At 40.7% G+C, this 12,184-nt stretch overlaps 1 protein-coding gene across 4 annotated transcripts in view; it reads left to right on the top strand.

Annotated features, from left to right (window-relative positions):
• ELMO1 (engulfment and cell motility 1) overlaps nucleotides 1-12,184 on the top strand; it is a 376,239-nt gene that overhangs the window by 121,972 nt on the left and 242,083 nt on the right. For all 4 annotated transcript variants that reach the window (XM_042475479.1, XM_042475477.1, XM_042475480.1 and 1 more), the window contains one exon: nucleotides 5,004-5,173. In XM_042475479.1, the coding sequence (XP_042331413.1) occupies nucleotides 5,004-5,173 (170 nt within the window). The remainder of the gene's footprint in view (nucleotides 1-5,003; nucleotides 5,174-12,184) is intronic.

The following is a 12,184-nucleotide window of genomic DNA, read 5'->3' as shown; positions in this document are numbered from 1 at the left end:
GGGAGGCTTGGAGGACGCCGCTTCCGAGGCCTCCCTGGAGCCTGGGAGACAACGTCCCCCGAGCAGCAGCCGAGGAGGAAGGGGGGAGGAGGAGAAAAAGGAAAGGGAAGGAGAAAGAAGAAAAGGAGGAGAAAGAAGAATAGGGAACAATATAAAAAGAAGAGGAGGAGGAGGAAGAGGGGAAGTAAAGAAAAAAGGGGAAGAAAAATAAGAAGAGGAGGGGAACAGAAAGAAAAGGAGGGGAAGAAAACAAAGAGAAGGAGGAGGAGGAAAAAGAAGAAAAAGAGAACAAAAAATAGGGGAAGGGGGAGGAAGAGAGATAGCTTGCTGGCAAGGCTCTTTTCTGCCCTGGGCCCACGTGAGGGACCAAAGAGGAGGCACTCCTCCTCTTGAGGCTGGCTGGCCAATGGGGAGAGTGGAGCTGGAACAGCCCCACCTCCTGCTAACAGTCACAGGCTCCTGCGGCAGGGGAGGCCTGTCCAGCCATTGGCCAGCTAGCTTGAAGGGCAGGAGCTCCTGCAAAAGCACACAGGGCCAGGGCAAAAAGGCTGCAGCAGCAGCCGCAGCAGCAATGGTGGTGGCGGCTGCAGAACAGCCGCGGTTCTTGCGGCGGCGGCGGGGGCAACCAGCTTAACCCGGGACAAAGAGCCAAACCGTGCCGTGACCGTGCCAAGGGGCCAAAAATCGGGTTTGTCACGCCCCCAGGGGGGTTATGGCAACTCTAGTTATGCCCCCAAGGATGAGAGATGTGTTAATCTGTTTTACCTTTGGCAGTCACCTTGGTCAGGTAGTAAACAACTTCTTTTCAAACAAGAGCATCCCTATTTTCACGTTTCTTCCTCTATAAGAAAAAAAAAATCTGTAAGGACAGAATTCTGTTTTGTTTTTGTTAAGGTTAGCCTCTTTTGATCTCTTGTCCTGAATAAGCTATGCTCTCTGCAGTCCTGCCTCCAGAGATCAAAATTTTCTGAGGACTCCTTGGAAACTGTTTGTGGCACATGTTCTGTAGATGTCGTTTTTAATGCCAAAGTGGAGGGGAGAGAGAGTGCCTGTCTTCCACAGGAGTGCATATACAGCACTATGGTAACAGGAATTAGTGTCAGTGAGAGTGCCACACTGAGTGAAGCAATGTTTCCATCTATCAGTCATGACCGCAGCCAGTTCTTACACTACCCAGTTGCCACATGATTTTGGGATTGTGTTTGTTTTTCTAAAAAAAAAAGAAGAAGAAAAATATTTGTTTAATCTGCAAATCATGGCACATTGCCTCTGTTGGTTCAGTTTTGTAGAGCCATGCTGCACTAATTCTAAAACGTTGTTGGTAAATGAGATCTTTCCCGTTTAATAACCTTGTTACAACTTTTAATAATTTCTCTTAATTGTGGAAACAACAACTCACTCTTTCCTTCCCTCCCCCCTCCTTTCCCTTTCTTTGTTTTTCTGGGCAGCATACAATGAAAAAAAATTAAAAACCTACACTCTAATAAAAACAAAAAGCCAACAAAGTCAATGCAGTCTTTAAACAACAACAACAAACTTTATTACAGCCATTTGGCCAGCACAAATCTTAAAACAAACAAAGGCCTATACAGACTGGCATTTTGTGCCAGCCTGTGGGCAGAGCCAGGGCACAGTGTCCACATGCTGGATGCCCTAGCCCTGCCCTACAGCACCATTTTGGTGCGCACTGGTCTACACGGTGCGTGCCATGATGATGCGACTCTGGCACTGTATCTACATGCTGCAGCGCCAAAGAGGCATCATAAAGCCACGCCGCTGTGGCTGTGGTGCCCCTTGGAGAGCGCAAAAAGCAGCTGCTTTTTGCAATGCCTTTTTGCACTCTCCGGAGGTTGAATCGGGGCCATGGCATGCGGTTGCCGTGGCTCCAAAGTCTATAAGAAAGACTGTGCAGTAGAAAACAGTGTAAGGATGTAACCCAGAACAAGAAGACTATGATAGCACAGGAAGAGTACAGAAACTGCAATTGCCTACCTATCCCAGTATTTTTGGTGCTGACTGATAGCAATTCTCCAGATTTTCAGATGAGGAATCTTTCCCTGACCTACCAGGGTCTGGTAGTGATAGAACTTGGGACCTTTTTGCAAATGATACACGGACTTAATGGAGGATTACAGCAGATGGGTGGAGTTGGTGAGATGGTTTGTATAGAGTAGGGATGGGGAAGAGGTGAATAACCTACTGCTGCTGTGTTGCATTGCAGTGCCACAGTGGCAATTCCCACCCCACCCCTTCAATCAGAGCTTAAAAGAAGATACTGTACAAAAAGAGTGCATCTTATTTTAAAGTGCAAATGTGGCACTTTTTGGTGGCAAATGCAGGGACAGGAGGGCCTTCTAGAAGAGTTAGGGGCTGTATGTGGACTGTATGTACCCACCATTGATATTTACGAAAATAATGCTTGAGATTTTAGTTCCCTTTCAAGGTCAGTTAGTACCTTCAATTGATCCCAGAAATGAACTGGCAACCAAGAACACCAGTACAAGATGGTATGATCTGATCTACTGAATTCCCTCTTCAGAAATCTGGTAGCCAACTTTTAAAGCAATTAGGACTTCCAGACTGTCATCAAGAGAAGCTCTGCCATGTAAAATACATTGTAGCATGCAGGAAGCTGAGGACAGGACTGGTTTCTGAAAAAGGGGGTGCAGTTGAGATGCTAGGCTTTTTTATAGCTCTTTATAGACCCCCCCCAAATTTCCTGACCCTAAACCAAATTGGTTTGATGCCCCCAGATGGTTATGCAAACCTCCCACAAAACAAAGGGGTTTTCTTCTGCCAGCCACAAAAGATCCACAAAACAAGACCAGAAAAAAGTTGAAAAAAGGCCAGAAATGAAACTAGGGGTGACATCAAGTCAATTTCAGTTTTGTTTTAGCTCACTGTGTTCGTGCATAGCAGCAGCAGTGGTTGGGGAAGGGATTTATGGTTTGTTGATGGTTAGTAGTATAATTTTATTAGGCAAAATATCTCAAGAAAAAAAAAATAGTTAAGGAGGTGTTAAGAATAAGAATTCATCATACAATGGCTGTACAGGAAAATTGGTTTTGAGGAGCACAACGGCTTTTAAATTCTTGATTCACGAAAAATGACTCCAAAAAAGTCTGGGGTATAGTTTCCAGCTAAGAGTGTCTGCATTGCTGCCCAATTTCTCCTGCTTATCTCCTCCTACAGTTCCAATGACTAGGAACTCATGAACAGGTAAATGCATAGCATTCTGCCCAAACCAAAACTCCTGGGTTGTTATTTGCCCAACAATAATGGTGTGAAATAAGCTTACGATTCCCAGCTTATTGGAGAGCAACAAGCCAAGAGTGAGGTTGAGACATCTGGTGCATTTGTGATTATCAAAGTTGTTGCTAGCACAGGGAGTAGTGAAGTAGAAGCAGCGGGGAAGTCTCCCGCAACATAACTTGTTTGTGAGCAATAAGCAGGATTTTCTAGAATTCTGACACCTTTTGTATGAGGGTGATGGCTGCTGCTGCTGTGAAAAAAGGCCCATGAACCCACATAGGATATTACAAAATACTCTAATAGAAGATATTATTATTGGAGAATAGAAAATTGAGGATGAAATGGAGGGGGAATAAAAAGAAATATAGCAGCTCTTTGAAGACTAACAGCTTTATATTTTAGAATGAGCTTTTGTGGATATCAGTCCACTAGGTTCTCTTTCCCTCTGTTCTCATCGAAATGCATTATCTTGGGCAACTCACTAATCTGTAACAAAACATGGAACAGAAAATTCCAAGGTGAGGTTGCTGAGCTTGAATCCATTTTGTTAGGGAAGAATAACAGTGAGTGCTGTGTTTTTCTGAGATCCCACTTCTCCATGGATGATTTCCTATTTCCCCCTCCTGATCACTTGGAATTAGTTTCCTGTTCACGGGATATTTTTTGCATGTTCCTCCCCACATACAACTTAGTTTGTTATATGAGACATTACTCCAGATTCTTCCCAGAGTGGAGTTTGCCTACCCAGTGAAATTCATCAGGCTATACAAACATGGCTATACAAAAAGATTGTTCTCTTTTTGTTTCATTTAAACACATTTCTGTTTTCTCTGCTGTTGCTGGAAATGGTCTCTTGTTGATGGTCTAATATACCAATGCTGGATTCTTTAACCTTTTAAAAAAAGTGTGAGTGATGCATGTTTTTCAATATGGTTGTGGTGCTTTTAGATTTAATAGTAACCTTGAGCCTGTTCTTCCTTCCTTCCTATTTTGGAAAGAGGGCAAGATGTAATTTTAAAATCTCTCTCTCTCTCTCTCTCTCTCTCTCTCTCTCTCTCTTACATTTAAACCAGTGATAGGTAAATGTGCCCCTCCAGGTTTTTAGATTGCAGCCAGCATCATCCATCACCACTGGCCATGCTTTCTAGGGATAATGGGAGCTATAGTCCAACAGTATGTGGATGGCCACATATTGCCTTGCTCATCATGATCTAGGCAGCCATGTATACAGGAGCAACCAGCTTTTCAGGGACTTGATCTGTGGGCAGATTAAACCCACCTTTCAGGTTTTGGACAGCAAGTCCTGACTGTATGTGACAGTGAATATGGCTCATGGCTTACATGTCAAACCTGAAGATGGGCAAAGGGAGTACTCAGAAATAAAAAGGATGTATCCTTTAATGCCAGGAGTGTCATGCAAATGCCAGCTGCTGCCTGGTTAACCAGGGAGATATGAGAAAATTGTTTGAGCTGATAGTGCATGGGATAACTGGATGGGCACTCATCAAGTGTCCTTTATGAAGTATTCATGGATGCATCCTCCAAAATTGTAACATTTAATTATTCTTTCTATACAATCTTGTTCATTGTTTGAAATATCAACTATTTCAAAATCCTGAATTCTCACTAACACATTTTCTTTAAAAGTGTTTGTTTACTTGGTAGACTCTTGAAATTAAGATCTGTGTTTCTTCCTCTCTCACCCCTTCCCCCATTCCCTCTCTTTTATCCAATGTACTGTCTTTGGTGAGACCCAAAATGCCCTTCAGCTGCATGAGAGGATCCAGTCTTCTAGTATGGATGCCAAGTTGGAAGCACTGAAAGACTTAGCTAGCTATTCACGCGATATAACATTTGCCCAAGAATTTATCAATCTAGATGGTATTTCACTCCTAACGCAGATGGTGGAAAGCGGCACCGAGTAAGTATTTTCCAATAACAATAACATTTTTGTGCCTTTTAATACTTATATTACTGGGATTATCCAGGCAAACTATGTTTGATGCTTTTTTAAAAAAATTTAAAGTCATAATGCAGTAGTTTCTGCAATTAGCTCTGTTGAAATAGATAGGAATTTTATATGGGATGTGTAAATAAAATGTATTTACTCTAGTAGGGGAGGATGTAACCTCTGTTGTCTGCACTGGAAATCCTGAGACCAATTCATCTCTTCAAACCCAGTTTTAAATACTGGGGACTGCATGGTATTTAAAAGTATGGGCAGTGTGGAATGAACTAAAAAAAATGCCCTAGGAAAACCAACAAACAAGCTTTACAGTAAAATATTCTTAAAAAGAATAAAAATGTAAAGGCACAGTTCTGAGATGTATTTTGCAAACTGCAATTCCTCTGAACTGTTATTTGGGATACATTTCAGCTATATTTCTCCCTCCAGTGGAATGGAACCAGGCTTTGTTGAACATGCTTCTTGGGGCATCTAACACCACAAGTCAGCATGACTAGAGTCCAGTAGATTTCAATGGGGAAAAAAGATGATGCTCAAACCGATTCAGATCAAACACCAAAGTTTGGACTTTGACAGAGCAAAGAAATAAAGATTTGTATTTTCAGAGAAACCTAGCCCTTGTGTTTCTGCCTGAAGTTGTGTATGCTGGTGAGGAGTAGCAAGCTCAGAGCAGTGAGTTTTCTGCAGACGCAGTGTGGATAGCCTCATTGGAAAACAGACAGTTCCACTATAGCTCTGCATTGGGGATTGCAAAATGATTCAAACTGAGACAGAAATGTAAAGCTACCCCAGGAGAGACTGGAAGGATGGAAGAACAGAATAGAAGATCATGTAGATAGGCAATGAATGGCCTCTTCTGTGGGTAACTACAGTTTCTTCCCCATCTTTTGGCACAACAGTTTTTTTCACTGGCCACTGGGCACAATTCAATAAATATTGAATTATGTATGCTGGGGGGCGGGGGGCAGCAATATACTGATTAGAACCTTTGACTTGAGAGACATGAGATGACATCTGCCTAGGCAGCTGCCTCAAGTGACTAGTTTCTATGCACACCATGGCTACACGCCAATGAATCATCTCCACTCATCACAAATGAATACACAGGCAAAAGACACCATCAACTTCAAATATCTTGAATCTCACCTTTAACAGAAAATAAACTTTGGTATCTCAGAAGAGGACAACCTTCTGCTCACTGTGATGTGGTGCAGCTGATGCTTTCCACAACACAGTAACTACAGCATAGATTAGTTGTAGAAGAAGCCAAAACAGACTATGCAGAAGTCATAGAGTTGTAGAGCTGTGCTTCTACTCAGTCCTGATGTCCCTGGTTAGAAATGCATGGCACTTGGGTTGCTGTTGTGGCTGGAAAAGTAACTGTGCATAAACCAGGAGCAGAAATTGTGTTACCCTGCAGATGTTGCTGAGCTGCAGTTCCCAAGAGCTCTAACCAGCAGAACCAATGGTAAGGAAAGTTTGGAGTTGACAGTGCAACAGCATTTGGAGGGCAGCCCTTGCCATTCAGAAATCCAGGATTTAGCATTTCTATGTTTAATTTAACTTCTGTGTACATTCCTCCCAATTCCAGACAAAAGGCTGTAGCTCTTTCTAATTCAGGTCTTTTTTGTGACTGTGTGTGGGGGTTCATGTGCAGTAGACTTGGGGCTGCAAACTCACCAGCCTCAGTTCTGCCTCAACAATAGATGAACAAAGCTCTTTCAAGTCATACTTTCATAAAATCATAGAATCTTCAGATTGGAAGGGACCACAAGAGCCGTGTAATCCAATCCCCTGCCATGCAGGAATACACAACTAAAGCACTCCCAAAAGATGCTCATCCAATCTCTGTTTAAAGTCCTCCAAAGAAGGAGAGTTCACCCTCTTTTGAACAGCTCTTACAGTACAGTTCTTCCTAATGTTTATGTGAAATCTTGTAATTTGAATCAGTTGGGTTGTTTTCTATTCTGTGGAGAGGAAAGAAAACAAACATGACATCCCTTCAGATATTTAAAGATGGATATCATATCACCTCTCAGTCTTCTTTTCTGTTATCCCAGGTAAAGGTACCTAAACCACTAAGTTGTTCCAAGGCTTGGTTTTCAGACTTTAACCATCTCCTTCTCTGGAACATTCCAATTTGTCAATATACTTCTTGAACTGTGGTGCCCAGAACAGAGCACAGTATTCCAGGTGTGCAGAATAGAGTGGTACTATTACTTCTCCCACTCTTGAGAATCCTATTGATGCAGCCTAGTATTGTGATGCCTTTTGTGACTGCTGCATCACACCTTTTAAACATGAATCAACAGTGTGACTCCTATATCCTTTTTAACATGTTTTGCTTTCAAGCCATGGGTCACCTAGCCTATATTTGTGCATTTCATTTTTTTCTGCCTCAATGTAGTACCTTACATTTATTCATTTTGAAGTTCATTTTGTTATTTTAGGCCCAGCTCTCCAATCTGTCAAGGTCATTTTTTAATTCTGATTCTGTCTCTGGGGTGTTTACAATCCTTTACCCAATTTGGTAGCATCTGCAGATTTGATAAGCTTGCCTTCTATGCCTTCATCTAAGTCATTTATAAAGATGTTAAACCAGTCGTTCTCAAACTGGGGGCCAGGACCCCCAGGGGGGTGAGTGTTGAGCGAGTTCTCAAGGAAGATGTGACACTGAAGCCTTGATACCTCTTCCTCTTCTTCCTCTTCCCAAACCTTTTCTGTCCTGGAGTAGAAGGGAAAGACAAAGAGGGTGCTTGGAGCCTTTGCCTGATGATGGAGGAGGAGGAGGAGAGCGAGAGCTATTTCCTTATAAGATGTTAAAATATGAATGTGTGAATGAAAATACATATACTAAACAAATAAAATATTTTTATTCATATACTACATCAAGTGCTGATGTACAGTAGATATGAGCTCAAGGAGGAGCTATATACGGTGTCCCACTAGTCACTTCTCTCCAGGATGAAGTACAACCACTAGTGAGCACACTCTGGGTTCAGTTTGTCAAACATTTACAGATCCACCTAACTGTAGTACTGCCCATCTCACGGTTCACCTACTTACCTGCAAGAATATCACGAGGGGCCTTGTCCACCTTAATATGGGTGGAATGTTAGTTCTGACAGGACAATATTAAAAATATTTAAAACAATACCACAATTTCCCCACAGAAATTTGCACAGGAAAGAACAGTCATTTGGATCATTTACTTTTACCTTTGGTTTGGAAGAGATAAATGGGACATGTTACATGGCAGCCTGAGAGTGTCTAAGGTTATTTCCCATCACCCGTTTTAAAAAACCTATTGTATGAATTTATTAACATTTTACCTTACAAGCCAACAAGTTAATCTCATCCTATCTCAAAAGTGTTCTTTTGAGTTCAAGATTCTATTCATAGAATCATAGAGTTGGGAGAGACCACAAGGGCCATCCAATCCAACCCTTGCCATGTAGGAATTCTCAATACCCAGCTAAACATACCCAGCAACCTATGTTGTTCCCCATAGGGCATAGTTTCCAGACCCTTCACCATTTTAGTTGCCCTCCTTTGGACATGCTCCAGTTTGTCAACATCCTTTATAAATTGTGATGCCCAGAACTGGACATAGTATTCTCCTCCTCAACAAACTCAGTCATTATTTTCCAATTATTAATCCAAACTTCTACTTTCACTTGACTAAAATAAACCCTCCTTTTTCCATTATAAAATCAAACAACATATGTTCTGATATATACTATTTTCATTTATTACAGTTCCACTTTTCCTTATCCTTCCACCTATATGCAACCACTACATATGCCGCTATAATTAATTCTTTGATTAAATATTCCTCCTTCTTGTAATCCTATATTCCTAATATTACCAGTTATACATCTTTCTTTATTTAATTGAATTTTTCCCTATTATTTTATTAATGTCTTGTCCTGTTTCCTTCCAAAATCTTTATACTTTGCAACACTCCCATCACATATGGATATATGTTCCCTTACTTCCACACCCATGCCAACAAGCAGGTGATACATTTTTATTAATATATGATATCTGTTGTGGTGTTCTATACCATCTACCTATTACTTTCATCTGTTGTTGTCTAACCTTGGTATTTTTAGTATTATTAGTTTCTTGTATCCATTGTTGGATTTCGTTCTTATTAATCTTAATATCATTTTCACATACTCCCAATAGACATTTTCTATTACCCTTTCCCAAAAAATCCTGCTTCAGGCTGGGCTGGATCTGTGCAAATGGATTGTGATTTTTGTTTGAATTTTGCTGAAATAATGTACTAGGGGAACACCTTGTCCTAAAGGAGAGAACAGGGTTACTGCCAAGAGGTTTTTGGACATCTGATTTCTTTGTCCTGTTCAATATTTTTGCACTGGAGGGCAGGGTCCCCAAGGCCTGAAAAAATAACTTTGAGGTTGCTTGTAGGCCATATGATTTCTACTTTAAAGACGTAAAGCAATCATAGCTATACTAAAATCATGAATTTCATCAATTTTTTTAATGAGCAGTTGTCCCTTGCACCCTGAGAGAGGGAGATAAAAAGTAAAACAAAAACACCATTAGAAAGAATCAGGAGGTTCTGTCTCAGACTATTTAGTTTTCCTATTTCTGTTCACATAGTCTGCACTACCGTTATAAATACAGACCTGTAGGATATCGTACAGATTGACATGTAGATCAATTTGTGCATATATTTCTTTAAGAATTTGAGTGTTTCTTAATTTGGAAAAAAGAGAGGAAAAATGAGCTCAAGGGCATGCATTTACAGAACCTAAGCAGAGAAGTAGAAGATAGGGACTTTTGGAGATGTCTCATCCACAGGATCGCCATGAGTCCAGATTGACTCGAGAGTGGTAAACAACAACAACTACTACCATGACTAAATCCTGGCCCAAGGGCACAGGGGACAGGTCTCCCAGGCAAATCAGGCTCCCAGGGAGACATCTATTCCCATTCAAGGTGACATTCTGGGAATACAGTGGACCCTTGTTATACGCTGGGGTTTGGTTCCAAGATCCTTCGTGTATAACAAAATCCGTGTATGCTCAAGTCCCATTAAATATAATGGCATAGCAAAATGGTGTCCCTTGTAAAAATGGAAAATCAAGGTTTGATAGTTGAAATGTATACTTTTTTTTGAACATTTTCAAACCATGTATGCTTGAATCCGTGTATAAAAATCAGTGTATAAGAAGGGCTGACTGTATATGAACAGTAGAGAATCCATTTCCCCCTTCCCTGAGGAATTAAGATGGTACCTAAAAGTAGAATAGAAAGCATTTATGGGTTTTAGGAAAGAATACAACTTACCGTCCCTATGTGTTCTGGGGAATACATTTAGTTGTTTATTCTTTTGCATAGTTTTTGCAAGACTCATGACAGGAAGATGGATTAAGACAACAAAAAGCTGTAACTCTGGATTTTACTCAGATGGCTTTTCTGTGTGTAACAGAAACTGTTTATTAATTAAACAGTAAACAAAAAGTGTGCTCTCTCAATAGGTACCAAGCAAGGCCTGTGAGCAGATCTTGCATAAATTGTATGTTTTGGGAAGTCAACAATTAAATGGATTAAGGACAGGAGAGTTTACCTGTAATACTGGAGGCCACATTAATTTCCCACACAAACAAAATTATGTTCACAGTTCTGCAATATAGACTCCAACTATGCATGGAGAAAGTAATCTCAGAGGTGCAGGGGTTCAGGAAAGAAAGAGGCACTAAGGACCACATTGCAAACATATGACGGCTAACATATGGAGCACACCAGGGAATACTAGGGGATAGGGGAAAGAAATCTGTACTTATGACAAGAGGCTACTGTTAGAACATAATATGGAGAAAAAGCATGTTTCTCACGATGCAAGGGGTCAGGCAAGACTGCATTCTATCACCTTACTTGTTTAAATTATACATAGAAAATGTGATACGAAGAGCAGGTTTAGACTCAGAAGAAGGAGAAGTGAAAATAAGAGGAAGGAAGATCAATAATCTAAGATATGCAGACAACACCATACTAAGATATGCATACCAAGATACATACAGAATGCTTCCCAATTGGCAAGGGGGTCAGGCAAGGCTGCATTTATCACCCCATTCAGTTTATATGCAGAAAATATCATAAGAAGAGCAGAATAAGGAGAAGTGAAGATAGGAGGAAGGAACACCAACAATCTTAGGTATGCAGACAACACCATACTACTAGTGGAAAACATCATAGACTTGGAACATTTATTAAGGAAGGTCAAAGAAGAAAGTGCAAAGGCAAGCTCACTGGTCATTCTTTTTGTTTTCTTTATGTTCAGCTGTAAGCCTGTCTTTGCACTTTCTTCTTTGATCTTCCTCAGTAATTGTTCCAAGTCCATGATGTCCAAGTCCTTAATGTTTTCTACTAATAGTATTGTTTCATCTGCATATCTTAGATTGTTGATGTTTCTTCCTCCTATCTTCACTCCCTGTTCTTCTAACTCTAAACCTGCTCTTTGTATTATATTTTCTGTGTACAAATTGAACATGTAGGCTCATAGAGTGCAGCCTTGCCTGACTCCTTTGCCAGTTGGGAACCATTCTGTTTCTCCATATTCTGTTCTAACAGTGGCCTCTTGTCATGAGTATAGCTTTCTCATCAGAACTATCAAGTGTTGTGACACTCCCATGTCTTTGAGAGCATTCCATAGCTTTTTATAACCTATGCAGTCAAAGGCTTTGCTGCTATCTATAAAACACATGCCGATTTTCTTTTGGAATTCTTTAGTGCACTCCATTACCTATCATATGTTTGTAATGTGGTCGCAAGTGCCTCTGCCTTTCTGAACCCTGATTTCACCTTTGGGATTTTGGAAAATAGGAAAATTGACCATGTAATAGAAAAGACAACATGACTAACTGTCTTTAAGCTAGAAAGTTTGTTTGATTCTAAAGAGAAAATTTTTGTGTCAGGATTATTTGAGAACTT

Source organism: Sceloporus undulatus, chromosome 6 (genome assembly GCF_019175285.1).
Source record: "Sceloporus undulatus isolate JIND9_A2432 ecotype Alabama chromosome 6, SceUnd_v1.1, whole genome shotgun sequence".
In the NCBI taxonomy this organism is placed as follows: domain Eukaryota; kingdom Metazoa; phylum Chordata; class Lepidosauria; order Squamata; family Phrynosomatidae; genus Sceloporus; species Sceloporus undulatus.
This window is presented reverse-complemented; position numbering and strand designations above follow the sequence as displayed.